Source organism: Schistosoma mansoni, chromosome 2, assembly GCF_000237925.1.
Source record: "Schistosoma mansoni strain Puerto Rico chromosome 2, complete genome".
Taxonomy (NCBI): domain Eukaryota; kingdom Metazoa; phylum Platyhelminthes; class Trematoda; order Strigeidida; family Schistosomatidae; genus Schistosoma; species Schistosoma mansoni.
Window position 1 is genome coordinate 7910195 of NC_031496.1, and position 16147 is coordinate 7926341.

The following is a 16147-nucleotide window of genomic DNA, read 5'->3' on the forward strand; positions in this document are numbered from 1 at the left end:
CTAGCTTCAATTGACTCATGATCTCAACTATTGAAATTACTATAATATCCACAAAACCTCTTCTGATAATAATTAAAAATATATTAACTTTGTAGCTCAGTCAAACGTCAACGAAATTACGACTTGATTATCAAAATCAATTCTTCCCTGACATTTCATTTGTTAAGGAATCGGAAATTTTAAATGTCCATTTCAGAATGTATATAAACTTACATTCTTGCTTAAAACTTTTTTTTACCTTAGACGTAGGTAATTAAATTATCCTTAAGTGATACATATGAGTTGGATAGGATTGATAAGCTGGTGGTTGGAAGTGGTCAACAGGAAACCCTGGACCCGGGTTTCGTGCTACTTGGCACTCGTCAGCAAGGTGTACCTGTAATCTTGAGGGAACTGATGCTCCCTAGCGTTTGTCTTCCTTTTAACAAATATCTGAGCTAAGTTAAACAATTATTTTTGTCTTGTTGATGTCCTCATGTTATTCATAATCGGTGGTCACAAGTATAAGGTGACATGATTTTGTTATAGATTATTATGCTGCCTATCATTATAGTTTCGCTTTCAATATTGTTTCATACATCTTGTGCATTAATTCACTCCTTGTTTTCAGATCTTATCCTTTAGATTCGTTCCCCTCACTATCACAAATGTTTGGATTACTTTTGCTTAGTCTCTATTTATTTTATCAACTTTGTGATGACGTAGTGTGGTAACTTGTTGTAACCCAAATTTGTACCAGGTTGCACATTGGGTATAACTGACTATGTAAAGTGGTGGTTGGAGGTCGTCGAAAGGAAGCCCTGAAAATAGGTTTCGTGCTATTCGGTATTCGTCAGTAAGGTGTGCCTGTGATTTTGAAGGAGCTGATGCTTCTTGGGGACTCGACCTCGTGTCACTCGACTTCACAGTCAGAGACATTATCAATGAGCTATCTTGGTCGCAACTGACCTCCTATAGGATTGAGATGCACTTACAATTGAGTGATCACTGGATTGTGACCAATATCATGTTTATGAGGTCCCTCTATCGGTCAAATTGCAATGCAGTCACTAGTCTGGGTGACTCGACATTGCGTGTACTAAGTTGAGATGTAAGGTGGTGGTAGTCAGAAGGAAACTTGCTATGGTTTTTCATAAAAATAACCTTTATACTATACAAAAGTTTTCATTAAAAATTTTATCAGAAATACGAAATTATTTTTTACGTTCAAGATATGTTCTAGCGATTCGGTGTATCGCCTATCCACTTCTTACTACTAATACTACTGGTCAAAATAGGCGATATCTACGAGTAACAAAAGATTATTTGAATATCTTGAAGGAACGTTTTCAGGTAGGTTATTGTTTATTAATTATATTTGTAATTTGTATTATGAACTTGCTTGAGAAGCAGCCAAGTTTACACTGACAGTTCGGATTTTATTTGCATTTTATAATTTCTTAATCATTCAGGATAGTTTAGAAATGTTATCATTCAGGGAATTTGAATAATGTATTATTAAGCTGGATATAATTTAACATTTTGGTTTTCACCATACTACAGTTTATTCAGTGAGAAACTCTCGGTGATATTGTTTGTATTTGATTATTTTACTATAGTGTAACGATATGTATATTGTACTATAGTCACTTTAAGGATAAACTGAACTAAGCTTAATAACATTTGCAGGCTGAATGTGTTATTTTTGAGTAATGTACATTATTTATGATAACCGTCGGTGTTTTAATTCACTAAAGTGGTCAATAATACTTTTGAATATGTCAGGCGCATATATTTCATAGAGATAGAAAAAATTATTCTACTAGTTATACCTTCATAGTTTCATTGCAATAAAAATACTAGGATAAGTAACTTTAGGTTGAGTTCATAAACCAATCTCTTATAAAAAATAATTTGCTCTGCCTAATTAGATAACTTTCTTTCAGGACCACTGAAAATATTACTTTTAGCATTGAATCAGATAACATAACGCTTTGAAACAGTAACCTGTTTTAAGCTCATATTTGAAAGTGTTATATTATATATACTATTTAGTGCATTCTTACAATTCTTCCGTATCTCCGTTAATGTTTATCCAGTAAGTATATGTTCCAAAAACTGTTAACTTAATTCTATTCGAATTGAATAATGTCTTTTTTAAACTATTACAAAATCAGATGGGGTTTTGTGGAGATTTTAGTAATTTTATATAATTGAGATCATGAGTCAATTGAAGGTAGACCACCATGGAAAACCTGGAAGCACTGGACGGCACTTTCGTCCTATTGTGGAACTCCTCAGCAGTGCGCATCCCGCAATAGGACGAAACGGCCGTCCAATGCTCCCAGGTTTTCCATAGTGGTCTAGCTTCAATTGACTCATGATCTCAACTATATAATATTACAAAATCATTGGATATTTATGTAACGAATCATTTTTAATTATATTAGTTAAATAATAAAATTCATGATTCGTTGTATAGTATTTGTAATAGATACTTCAAAGACAAAACTATTGGCCATCTTTATGTCAACTTAGAGGAAATGAAGATAATTTGTTTCTCTTAGCTATTTACAAGTATCCTGATTGAATATTTTCAGTATTTTTCCTTTTGGATAGTTAGATTTTCAATATCATTGAAATATTTGTCACTAACAATCACAGCTTAGAAAAAAATTCCATCCAAGTATATTTTACAGTCGACAGTAACATATGATATTCTAATAATAATTTGTTGCCAAATATACGCCATCTTTAACGCAGTCAAGTCATGGGATCTGTTACGATTAATCTTAATATTTTAATCAGAATGGGTTCTGTGGAGATTTCAGTATTTTCATAGTTGAAATCATGAGCCAATTGAAGCTAGACCACCAGGGAAAACCTGAAAGCACTGGACGGCCCTTTCGTCCTATTATGGGACTCCTCAGCAGTGCGCATCCGTGATCCCGCCTCACGTGATTCGATCCCAGGACCTACCAGTCTTGCGCCAGCGCACTTAACGGATAGACCATTGAGGCAGGGGGCATCCAACGGTGTTAGTGTCTAACTTCAACTTATATTTTATTTGAAACTAGTCTGTGGAAGCGACATATGTTGGAAAAAATAAATCAGGAAGGAGCTAATTTCTTGTCTAATGAATCCAAAGCTTATTAGCTAAATTAACTTTAAAAAATGCCATGGCACATTGATGATTTATAATCTTAAAAAGTTTTTTTATTCTAAGAAATGCCAGCAAAGTGAAATATTTTAGATGAGCTTCCACTGAAACATTGGTGTCTTGAAACGCAAGTAGTAGTTTTTCCTTCACGACTATTAATGTTAAAAGTCTAATGGAAAGTCTTTCAGCAATATGAAAAATGGTAATCATCAGCAGACTGAACTGTTATTTCATTGAATCTTACCTTATGCATGGTATTTTTTATTTTTCATTAGTGTATTGTTTCTCATATAAATATATCTGGTAAACAAGGCTTTTAAGTCTATTCAAGGTTTCAGTGATTTATGTTAATCTATGTTCTCTTTGTTCAAGTTGTATTTACGTGGTGATTTAGCTATCAGTAGTGACGAAGCATTTCATACTGCTGTAAATGAATTTTTCGAAGCTGTACTCAATAGTGATCGTCTTTCAAATATGGTTAAATCAGGAAGTTGTTCAATGTATGATATTCGGGAAATTTTTATTGCAAATATTGAAAAACAAGTAAGTAATTTTCGGAAAAGTCTATGTCGATAGACCACCATTGAAAACCCGGAGGTACTGGATTGCTGTTTCCTTCCAGTATGGACTCCTCAGAAGTGCGTATCCATGATCTTGCAAGCAATATTCGAACCCAGGACCTTCGGTCCTTCGCGGACGCTTAACTTTTTTGATTGGAAAATATCAACTTATTTAAAAAGTCACTACTAAACTCAACAATCTGTACAGACAGAAATACTTTTTAAAAAGTGCTATTTAACTGATAGTATCATGTAAATCGAGTTATCTGATGCAAAATCTTAGGAAAATGCAATTGCAGTTGTAATGCATTTGAAAGTCTGTAATAAAAGCGAGAATGAATGTACGCTGATTGGTATCATAAAACAATGGGGGCATTGGAGGTCGGTGATTTGAAAACTAATTGGGGTGTGCGGAGTCGTTCTTGACAAAAGGTTTTAGATTAACAGTCATCTAACAGTAGTAGTAAATATCCAGACAACATAATTAACTACTGAGCTGTTATTTGACTGATTACACTTAGGAATTCGAATTTCTTTCAAATTCCATATAAAATAAGCGTCCACTCACTAGACTGAAGGCCCTAGGTTCGAGTCCCGCACCCGGGAACGTGGGTACGCACTGGGGAGGAGTCCTATACTAGGACGAAACGGCCGTCCAGTGCTTCCAGGTTTTCATTTGTGGTCTAGCTTACATCGACTCGTGAATTTAACTATTAAAATCTACAATGTAATTTTCTACTAAAACGTCCTTCAAATATTACGTATATTTAGTTTAGAAATGTAATGGAATACAAAACTGTTTACAAAATGAGAGTAATTTTAAAATACGTGTATGATATTGAATTCACCAGGCTGAAGCTTATTCTTTATGGACGATTTTTAAAAACACTTCAGAACATCACACAGACACTGACGCAGTTTATGATGTGTCATTATCAGTCAAAGCTGTCAAAAAATTCTTGAATTCTTAGTTGTCAGGTACTGGGTTACAGAGTTACAGTAAGAACAGTGGATAATTCAGTTGTGAGTATATTGTATCATTACTTCCAGTTTATGCATATATTACGAATTTCTGTAGACACATTTTTGTTGTACTTATTTGAATTACTGAGTGAATAAAGGTAGGTCTTTCTAAAACATTGTGAATTTAACCATAAAGGATTTTTGAATGCCCGTTTCTGACATTCACAGCTCTATATGATCAGTTTTTGTAGGAGAATGTTCGTCTTCAAAGAATATCTGGTTGCTCAAAATAGATTTGGGATATCTGGATTCAATTGCTCAATCGATAGCACACTGATGTGTGGAATGATGGATACTGGATCTGAGTCTTATTAATACAGAGACCCGAAAACGTCTAGCTAACAAGTTTCAAAAGGGACAGAACGAGTATCCTGAATTTCAGTGATAAATTGAGTACTAATGTGCAAAAGCTTCTCGTAAATACACACCTGGTATGAGGAATGAACATTGAATGAAAACCTCTGATAAGTTTGGAGTTGAGCTATCAGTCTATTGCTTGTTCTTTACTTTATCCAAATATTTAACAAGTAACTGGATCTCTTTCTCACTTGACTCCTGTAAAGCCGGTATGATAGCCAATTAAATATGTTTATCTAATCAATACTTAATTAGCTAGACTAACAAAATGTCTTTTTGATTGTTAATTTGAAAAAAATAGTTATTATGTAAACTTTTACAAAATTAACCATTTGGTCAAAATTCACTATTTTTATCAGTTTCAGGGTATTCAACCAGTTGAAGGTTTATCGAAAGAAAGTGTTTTAAGTGCATGGAAAATTAAATTTGATCAAATATGTCGTGGCGGTGAAGGACCATGTCCTGAAGCAATGAAATTAGCTGTTCCACAACCAGAGCCTATAGCATTATCTAATGAACAATTGTATGAATTACTAATGCGTACTTTATCAGTTGAAAAGTATGAACATCAAATTTTATATAATGCGTGTCAAGTAAGTTGAATCTGTGAAATTGCTTTAAAAGAATGTCTACTTTAAGTATTTTGATAGCATACGTATTTCATTCATATTTGAAGTTAATGATTGTTGAGAAATTACTAAGTTTTTCAAAGATCTTAAGTGAAGGAAAAGCCTAATAGTTGAAAGAAATTGAACAAGAGATGTGGTTTAATTTTCTTTTAATTCATCGAAGGCTTGGGCAGAAAACGTTCAATGGGGAAGTGTGAGCTTCATTGTTATTTACAAGACTATCTAAATGATAGGTGGTGATATGTGCATACCTACGTTAATATCTTGTAAAAAATATTTACAAGTATATAGCAAATATGTGCAGTGAACATTGACGTTGATGAAACTAACTTTATTGAATCACTAGAAAATAAACGTCATTGCACTGGTTATGGATTATCTTTCAACACAGTAATTGGTATTTGAGTAGAGATCAGTGTCATCTTGGTCGATTTTGTAGTGCTAATGAAATCATACTCACCATTTGGTAATGTCGTTACATGTTCAAGTAAGCTAACTTTCAGTGTACCGCATTAAAATGTGAGGTGCTTGGAGGAAGTCGCAGAGAACTCTGGACCCAGGTTTTGTTCTGGTAGGGACTCATCAGAAAAGGAGATTTGAACTATTGAGAAGGCTGGTGTTCCCTGGTTGATTCTGATCAGAACTCTATCAGCATTATGGATTAAAGAAATATGAAATTAATCTCAGCCTAAATAGCTCAGTTATGATATCTCAGAATTCGAAACTGTATAACGTGGATTTAGATCTACCAAGGAATGTTAGCTACGCCGAAATTGCAAGTACGCCTTATCGACGAGCTCCAACTAACTCGAAGACTAGGTTCAGAGTTTTCCATCAACTATCTCCAACCAGTAAGTTATGTCACTTTATTGAACTAAAAATAATTCCTCTATGTAAAACATCATGTTACATTCTATCCTCCTGGATAATTTCACATGTATATCAATGAAACAATTCGGAAAATTCTCGTCACAATTGAATTACTTTTGAATTTCCCTTAGGCCTGAATTTACTAATAACTATTAACCCAAATCGAAATATAATGACATCAGTAAGTACCTCCTTTTAAAGGGTAAAATATTATTTGGTGCTAAACTTTCCAATTATGATTGAATCATTTAGGTTGCTACAAATACTAATGAGATCAGTTTGTTTTCATTAAAAAAGTGACATTTACAAATCTTAGTAATTTTATATAGTTGAAATCATGAGTCAATTGAAGCTAGACCACCATGGAAAATCTGGAAGCACCGGACGGCCGTTTCGTCCTATTGTGGGACTCCTCAGCTCACTAGTGACTGGCTCCATGAGGTATTTCCTGGAGTTCTAGTGAGAAGCAGTAACCAGTGGAGTTCAACCAGGTCTGTTGTGAGATAGTAACTTACTGAAGACAATGACGAATGATTGCTCAATTTCATGGATTGGATGAAATTAGACATAACACCTTTGGATGCCGACTCAGTGGTCTAGTGGTCAAGCGCTCGCGCGCGAGACTGATCGGTCCTGGGTTCGAATCTCTTGAGGCGGGACCATGGATGAGCACTGCTGAGGAGTCCCATAATAGGACGAAACGGCCGTTAAGTGCTTCCAGGTTTTTCATGGTGGTCTAGCTTCAATTGACTCATGATTTCGACTATGTAAAATTTTCAAATCTTTCGAAACTTAAATAAGTGATAAATCTTCATTTGACAATACGACTGGATTTTTATGGCAGTCGTCTTTAAATAGCTTAAGTAATTTCTTCATGATTCACCGTCTTATCTGAAAAACTCAAATTTTACTATGAAAAAGAACACAGATAACTAAATTCTCGTCTACATTTCTGTTGCATAATAAATGAATAGTTTAGAAGTAGTTTACATTCAGCCTTTTATATGGTTCAAGCATTCAGAACTATTAAATACAGTTTTTTGAACAAGTGACAAACTTGGTAATTGACACATTTGTCTACTGAATATTTATGGCTACATGTCAACTTGGGGTTCTAAAAATTGATGCTATTAAGGTAATATATCTAATAGTGTCAAGTAAAATACTTTTCTGTCTAGTCTAACCAAAAAATTCTCAGAACTAATTAATTGGTTTTTGATTTATGACGGTTATGGTTAAAAGTACACATTCCTCAGTTGACGATATTCACAATTAGATCGTACATCTGACGAAAATTCGCCACCACCTAATGCCCATATTTAAACTTGTGCATCAATTCAAAAGTAGTTTGGAATACTTCGATCATATCCAGTTATGGTTGAATGTCAGCTAAATCACAGCATTCTGGTAGACATACGACCTCCGTAAAAATATACGGACAAATTCGTCGACCACTTTTTGTTTTGTCAAAACTGAAACAGTTCAGTTTGATTAGACACTTTTTTCATTCCAGGCTTTGACTGTAAACATATGACTATATGTAACTAAAATGGAATTACTTCAATTGGACATGATTGGGGGTAATATCTGTAAATGTATATTTGAAAGAATATTACAGTATTATATTATGATACAAACTATTAATCCTTTAAGTTACTGTAGCCAGCACTATACAAGTATAAACTGTTGTTAATTTAATAAATCCAATCTACATTACTCACTTTCATCTTATTTAGTAGTATATAAAAAACTGACTTTAAAATAAATAAATCTATTGCATTTTCTTATATAATTTACTCCTAAATTATTTATAGCTCGATAATATGGATGAACAAGCATCTCAAATCAAAAGAGAACTGTCAGAACGTTTAATACAAATTGACACAATGTGTAAAGTGAGTGGTTAAAGTTACATAAATAACTGTTCTTTAATTATCAGAATAAGGATTTGTGGAAATCGTAGTTATTTTAATAGTTGAATTCATAAGTCGATCTAAGCTAGATCACCACTGAATAACTGGAAGCACTGGACGACCATTTTGTCCAAGTATGAGACAACTTAACAGTGCTCATTCACGGTCCGGCACGCGGGACTCTAACCCGGGACCTTCGGTCTCGCGTACAAACGCTTAAACTGCAGACCACTGAGCACGTACCCAGCGGTTTTAATGTCTAACACACGTGTTCACTAATGACTGACTTCAAGATAGATCTCCTGGAGGTCTAGTGCGAATCCGTGATCAGTGGAGTCCAATCCGTGTCGGGTGGAGACAGTTATCCACTTCAGACAATGGATGAAGGGTTGTGCAAGACCACTAATTGATTGAAGTTAGACATTAACACCGTTTAATGCCGACTCAGTATTCTTTGATTGTTTTTTAATGCACTTGGCGAATACGGAATTATTCGTGAGGTTTTATTATATTTCATTTCAGTTTGTGAATCAATTGTAAATGAAAATGTTTAAATTTTCTCATGATAAATTAATATAAGTAGAAACCAGTTCATGTATAAGGAAGGGGTCACTGATATTCTGGATAGGTATCAAGTAAAACACTGATTACGATCATTATATTTGTTGTAAGATGAATATGGGGACATTTTTTTACTTTGGGAAAGCTTAGTACCAGGAACGATAAGAAAAATTTAAGGTTTATTGAAATGCAAGATAATTACGTAGCATTGGTCAGTATTAAGCCAGTGTAGGAATTTCACAATACATCGAAAGTATAGCGGTATAGCTTGCGATTATATTCTGCATAAAAATGAAAATTAATTCTATCAACTGAAAGAAAGCTATTTTAATTGAATTTCTTTAAATGTACCAGGTCTTTGATTAGATATTATTCGTGTTCGTTGACTTATTTATTGTACGATCTTCACCTGATTCATTTCTTCACAGTATGATTGTTTTATTTGTGTTTCACCTTATTGAATTATTATATTATATTATCATACATGTCTCTAAGTTATACAGAAGCTTGAGTTGAGGCTTTCATATATCAGCATTAAAATATACCTTGTTCTTCACATCCCTCTATATTTTACCAACTGATATTTGAAGAAATTTTGGATTATATATTTTAAAATAAATGTCAGTAGAGTGTTGTAACCAATCTATAGAGAAAACACAACCATAGCTTGGTAGAACTATTTATTATTCGTATTAAAAACATACTGTATTTTGTTTCCTGCCATTAGTTTTGTATGGCGCTGTGTATAAAAGTTTACTGACTTAGTATGTTTGATTGATAAAGGAACGTTCATTCCCTAAAATGGTACATAAAGAAATGGAGATGCAGTATATTGAAGAGGAAAAACTGAGAGTGAATGGATTAATGCGACGTCTAGATTCGATACCAGCGCTTAAAACACATTCCACAGGTGTGAATCCAGCTCACAGACATTTAAGAAAACATCCTATAAAAACAATTTTATCTAATTGGCACACTGGTGAGACAAGTAGAACCAACAGATCTGTACGTGACACTGGTTCCGTGACTGATCTTTGGTCACGACAACTGGACATGGATTCATCAAGATCATCTTTATCAATAACGGACGATGTACATTTAATGAGTGATGGTATTCAGTCCTCTTCGATGTTTCTGACTCATGAAATTCCAAGGGAGGCTATGCAGGTTTCTTCAACAATTGAAGTAAGTAATATGGTATATTTATACATTATCCATTTAAAGCCATCCACGTGTTGTTGTACCTTCCGCTGTGGTTCTGTTGCTTTTCTACAGGAAAACTTTGAGTGGATACAAACAGCTAATTAGTAAACGAGTGTTGTATTATCTAAGATATTGAAATCAACAGATGTAGTAATATGTGAATAAACTTATTGCACCTAAGTAGTATAAATACTGTACCGTCCATTGGCTTAAGACACTTTTCCTCATTATTTGAATGTTCCTCTTCTTGGAACTGATGTATATGTAAGGTGGATTTCTTAGAAATGATAATAATTTATGGATCAAATTACATTACACTAACTAGTTATTCAATGGAATCCTGAGTAATCCAACTGATGGCTATTTATAAATTAGTATAATTTATTTAATAATCCTGAAGTTTTTGAAATTTACACATATTATAGCGACCGTTGGATTCGGTCTAGTGGATACGTATCAGTGTGGGGTTGTGAAGATTATTAAGTTTTTGATTGAGATCATGAATCGATGTATTTTAGACCACTGTTTAAAACCTGGAGGCACTGGACGGCCATTTTGTCTTAGTACGAGACTCCTCAGCAGTGAGCACCCACGATCTTGTATAGGGGATTCGAACCCAGGACTTTCATATTTGGACTTACTCTCCAACCACTAGAAATCGAGTTCGCTAGCCTTTCACCTACGACTCCTAGTCTGCATAATCTAACTCATGGAATCTATGGAGTTTCCTTGTAGGTTATTATACAAAATTTAGTTAGATAAGAATTTTAAAAATGTTTTTTTGTCAATGGTTCAAAATTTTGATTTCATGATTAATTGATATTATTTTAATGTTATCAACCACCTTTTGTCGTTAAGAACATTCCCTTTCTTTAACCCAAAGATATTTACTTCCGGATTCTTTGTACTCACGTTTAGATACTGGTTCATCAAGTCAGGAATATTCAAAGTTTACCACGTTCAAAGAAACTTTATTGTGCTATAGAACTGGATGGTACACCAGATCGGAAGAGAACAGAATCAGTAGAGGTTAATAAACCTATGTAAGTTTTTTTTCTAAAAAATATGTAGAGGTTAGTAAATACTTCTAATGGTAACAGAAAACAAATATTTAAAACAGTATATGTATAAGATTATTATGAACCACAAATTTTGGAAACTTAACAATTTGACGTCGTTAATTGCAAATTCTCAGGTTAGTAGTTTTGATTATTTGGACCTTCCGTTTAATGAAATCAACGTTTTTTAAATATACTCAGAGCCCATGTCATGTAAAACATTAGCTTTGGGATGGACGTTGACATAACTTTTGGAGACTATCAGTTTGAAGATGACCTAAAACTATATTTGGGCGATATTGCATTGTATCTCATCGATGTTGTTAACAATAAATTTGTTAACTTGATTACTGTATATATTTAAATTTTTGTGAGGTCACATGAATATCCGTGTCCCTAAAACTTCAGTCAAAATGTTGGAAAGCTAGATAAACAGCTATATTCATAAGTTAAGAACTAGAAGCCAAACGATAACGAAAATAAATGAGTAAGACTGACGGAAAAATGCTGATTACTACAACTATTCATGAGTTTGATGGCCTAACGACTCAACTATTTACCATGCATTATTTGGACTGCAAACAAGAAAGCTTACATCACAGCTCATACAAATGTTCAGTAACTGTATGAACTGATATTATATTTGGTTCTATCATTAACCGTTCTATTGAACTACTACTTCAATAAACAACGTGACAAAGTGTATGAGGCGGCGAGTGTTGAAGAGAATTCAGTCGATTATGACTTACTAAGCAGTCTTATCCACCTTCGAGATTCAGCAGAAATGAAACAAAGATCAACGGATTCTTATACATCTACTCTGAAATTACGAAATATATACAAAACCAGAGTTACTACTAATGCATAATTATCAGTATAAAGTGGTAATTATAAACAAGCTTAACTATGTGTAACTTAGACAGATATTCCAACTTATGGTATTATTTTTTAAATATTGAACTGAATTATCATTGCATGAAGTAACTGTTTGTTCCATTTGTTTTTATTAAACCATTTCAGATGGAATACAACTGCAGAATTCCAAACATCTCAAACTCTTCCAGTTATCAAAGTGAAGGTTTTCAAAGAATGTTCAGGGCCATTGACACTGGAAGATAAAGAACTTGGAAGGGTATATTTATTGTAATGTCAGAAATATTTATGATTATTCAGATGACTGAGGTTCATTCGTTAACTATCATTACCTCAATCCTAAATAAGATTTAATTTACTCAAAGTTATTTGTAAACTTTCAAGAATAGTAGATCGGTTTTAACAGGCGTCATTGGTCATTAAACAATTCAGGGAAATTTAGGGATGAATAAATCAAGTGCTCTGTTTGATAAACAAGAATATTTTTGTGTAACATAATGGATTATTTTGTTCTGTCAGACTTCATTGGAGACTAATATCAGCTAAAGGACCTTTGAAAATAAGGCAGTATCGGACAGCCGTTACACTTTATATTGTAACACCGGAACAGAACGCACGCCGGTAACGTGATATACGTTCAAACTTGTTACTGAGGTGTCCAAAATTAAGACGAAACCCGATCTTAGGTTTTTTTGGTTCTCCAGCCCGGTCAGTCATCATCAGCGTAGAGATTTGTACCAATATGCGTTGGCCTAGGTTACCATAATATATTAGCACGACGACATGAAAGTAACAAGATGCACAACAAAAAATATCTGAATAAGGTAGTAGAATTGATAATGAAAAAGATTGAGCATTGAGAATATTGTTCAGAAAGACAGATTTGAAAGGTAAGTTCTAAAAATTTACTGGGATTCGAAATCAATAGGAAAATAAGCGATGAAAACAAATGCGCGATTCCAAATGATTCCGAACCATGTCATCTGAAGTTCCTAGCTACTGATCGGGATTATAATGCGGACGAAAGCCAGGTAGTCTGCATCAGTCAACATGACTCATTAAAACTGGTAATGACTTCTTCCGATTTATTCTTACATTAGTCAGCATCGGCTGTAAAGGTAAATAACGGCCAAGCATACGTAACGCATGTCCAGCTGATGTGAATCCATAATGAAAACTGACTTTACAAGGAGGTATTCTCCATCAAATCTAATATTAACATAGTGAATGGCTTGTATTTGTTCCTCTTGCCATATGTTACTTGTTTAATTGAACAATTTTTCTTACGATTACAGTTTTCCTTAACAATTTGTCGATAGAATTATTGATATTATCCATATTGTACTAATGCAATTTAATTTAAATATAAAACTACAGGTAACTTTTAATATAACTTGGTCAAGTCCACGCACCCCTCTTTGGTATAAATTACAAAATACAAAACATTGTCATGATCCTGTTGAAATACAAATTTCAGTATCTATGCAACGCCCAACTAATTGTAAATATAGTAATTTTTGCTGGATTCAAGGTCGTTCCGCATTTAAAAAGTGGAAACGACGTTATGTTTGTATCATACAAGTGAGTCACACTGGTCACTTTTACTATATTCTCCATTGTAACAAATCATAGTTAAAAAATGAAATAAATATTAACAAAAAAATGAAGTGACGAATATGGAAAAATTCACTCGGAATACTGTTAAAACAGCCTTAAGGCAGTTATATAATGCTGATCTCGATACAAGCATTCAACGTCGCAGACTGTTACACTACATCACCGCACCAAAAAGGGACTATTAAAACAAACAGAAAAAGAGTCAATGTGATCCTAATCTCTGTTGTCGTAAAAGTGAAACACAGAAAAAATGACTGTTAAGGAAAGCTTGGAGTCGAAAGATAACAAGTATGAAACCATAATAAAACCTAATATATATGAAAGATTAAGGATGAATTCCTCTAAATCGCTACTGTTCTCTCTACGTTTTTCCATGTCTGTGAAAAATGAACTATCAAGATATACGTAAGCTGCGTATATGTTAGGTATAAGGAACTAAACAATAATGGAAAACAGGTTGATGAGATAGTGAATGCTCCTCGAACGAGGTGGCTGAGATATAAGTTGCGTATGCTGAAATATCTCTCATGTAGATACGCATTGTTGATTGGGGTAGAAATAAATTTGAAAAAAAGTAAGCACGGGACCACTTCAAAAAGTCATTAACTGTTCAAATCATCCATATTGGTAGGTTCAAACTTCATGGCTGAGTCCCACAACATCGCATAAGTTCTTCAACTATCGATAACGGTTAACCAGAGGACCTCGACAGAAACTTATACCTCGTTTTATTAACAGGCAGTATTTAAAAGTAAGTATCTGCCACGTTTAGTAAGACTAACCTAGTTAAATCGTATTACTAGGGACGATAAAAAGCAATTATGAAAGAAAATTAAAGCATGAAAACTAACGATTTTTTCCTAGTAGTATGAGCATACGCATCTTTTGTTCTATCAACCCAATTATCGATAAACGTTATATATATATGATCTGATACATATCAGTAGATATCTGTTTAAATGAATATTGTAGAGACTTATGTCATGACTGATAATGATGTACATATCATGTACTGATGTCTCATTTTTAGATCATACCTAAAGTCATAAATAAACAAATACATATAAAGAGTTTTGTAATCATCATAATAATTATTAGATTGATTGACATCATGTACGTTGGATATTATTTCGATAATGTATTGTTTTCGTTCATTCTAGCTGGGTTTTTTTAATGACAGTAGTATAATAGTTTCGAATGTATAATCGCTTGTGTTGATGATTGATTCGAATGTTGAAAACAAATAAACAATACTATTAAACAATATGTATCACTCTTTAATATAGTTTTGAATATATATATATATATATATATATATATATCGTACTAGATAATAAGAACAGATTGACATTGGCATTACACACAACTTCGGATTATGAAGACCTGTAGTGTGAGGATTATGAAGACCTGTAGTGTGTGCTACGGATGTCAACATATATAAATGATATCGATCATCATTCGAAAGTGAAATATCTGACGGCATAAGGTTAAGAAGATCGAAGAGAAGAAAACAAAAACAGAGAATGATCGGTGTGTAAACGAAGCAACAGTCAAGTCTGAGACTATTGACTGATATTTCGCAAATGAAGTACTTACTTTATGGTTCTCAGATTTTACTAAGACATTCTGTGATTTTGTGTTCAAATACATTCGAGTGTCCTCACTTGTGTTCTCGTTTACTTCAGATCTATTAATGGGTAAAACCACGACTTAAGAATTATTTTTAATCAACTAGAAATTTTAACTAGAGAAATGAGTTAGTGATCCATACTGCTTCGTTCAACAGCTGAAAAATTGATCCAATAAGATTATTCAGACCATATAGTAGTATAGATCAACGATTAATAGTCTAAAATGTTGTTTTCTAATTTGGATAATTCGTGTAAATAAATAGTACAAAATGCCTATAGATTAAACAAAACAATGATCTATCTCAGCAATCAACTAAAATTTCATGAGCTCGAGTTTGAAATATACTTTAGGCACATGGGCTTCTGATAATGCTTATTGTGTTGATTGAATTCTATATTTTAATTTATATTTTGATTATTAATCCAAAATGATCTGAAAAACTAGAAGAAAAAAAATAGTTAATCACCATTGATTATCATTTACATAAGTAAAATTAATTTGAATACTGTTCATTTTTGAATTCACTTGGTATTGTTTGTTTGAATCTTCCCATTGATGTTTAGGACTGTAATTGATCAGTCTCTAATTGGCATATGTGTATACTATGCGTATTGCCTCAATATAGCCTTAATTCACAAGCATGGTGAGCAAAGATGGATAGTGGCTAGCAGTGGAATCCAGTTGGACGCGCGTTTCGTCCTATTTGGGTCTC

General features: G+C 33.4%; 2 protein-coding genes across 2 annotated transcripts in view; both read left to right on the forward strand.

Annotated features, from left to right (window-relative positions):
- The window catches only part of Smp_212100 (putative calcium-dependent activator protein for secretion), a gene marked incomplete at both ends in the record, with an annotated part of 21567 nt that extends 21314 nt beyond the window's left edge, over positions 1-253 (forward strand). The window contains one exon of the mRNA XM_018795543.1: positions 244-253. Coding sequence (XP_018649845.1) covers positions 244-253 — 10 coding nt within the window. The remainder of the gene's footprint in view (positions 1-243) is intronic.
- An 869-nt stretch (positions 254-1122) lies between these two features.
- The window catches only part of Smp_212550 (uncharacterized protein), a gene marked incomplete at both ends in the record, with an annotated part of 40928 nt that continues 25903 nt past the window's right edge, over positions 1123-16147 (forward strand). The window contains 8 exons of the mRNA XM_018795544.1: positions 1123-1332; positions 3512-3701; positions 5458-5672; positions 8393-8473; positions 9884-10228; positions 11174-11299; positions 12305-12433; positions 13564-13767. Of these exons, the coding sequence (XP_018649846.1) occupies positions 1123-1332; positions 3512-3701; positions 5458-5672; positions 8393-8473; positions 9884-10228; positions 11174-11299; positions 12305-12433; positions 13564-13767 (1500 nt within the window). The remainder of the gene's footprint in view (positions 1333-3511; positions 3702-5457; positions 5673-8392; positions 8474-9883; positions 10229-11173; positions 11300-12304; positions 12434-13563; positions 13768-16147) is intronic.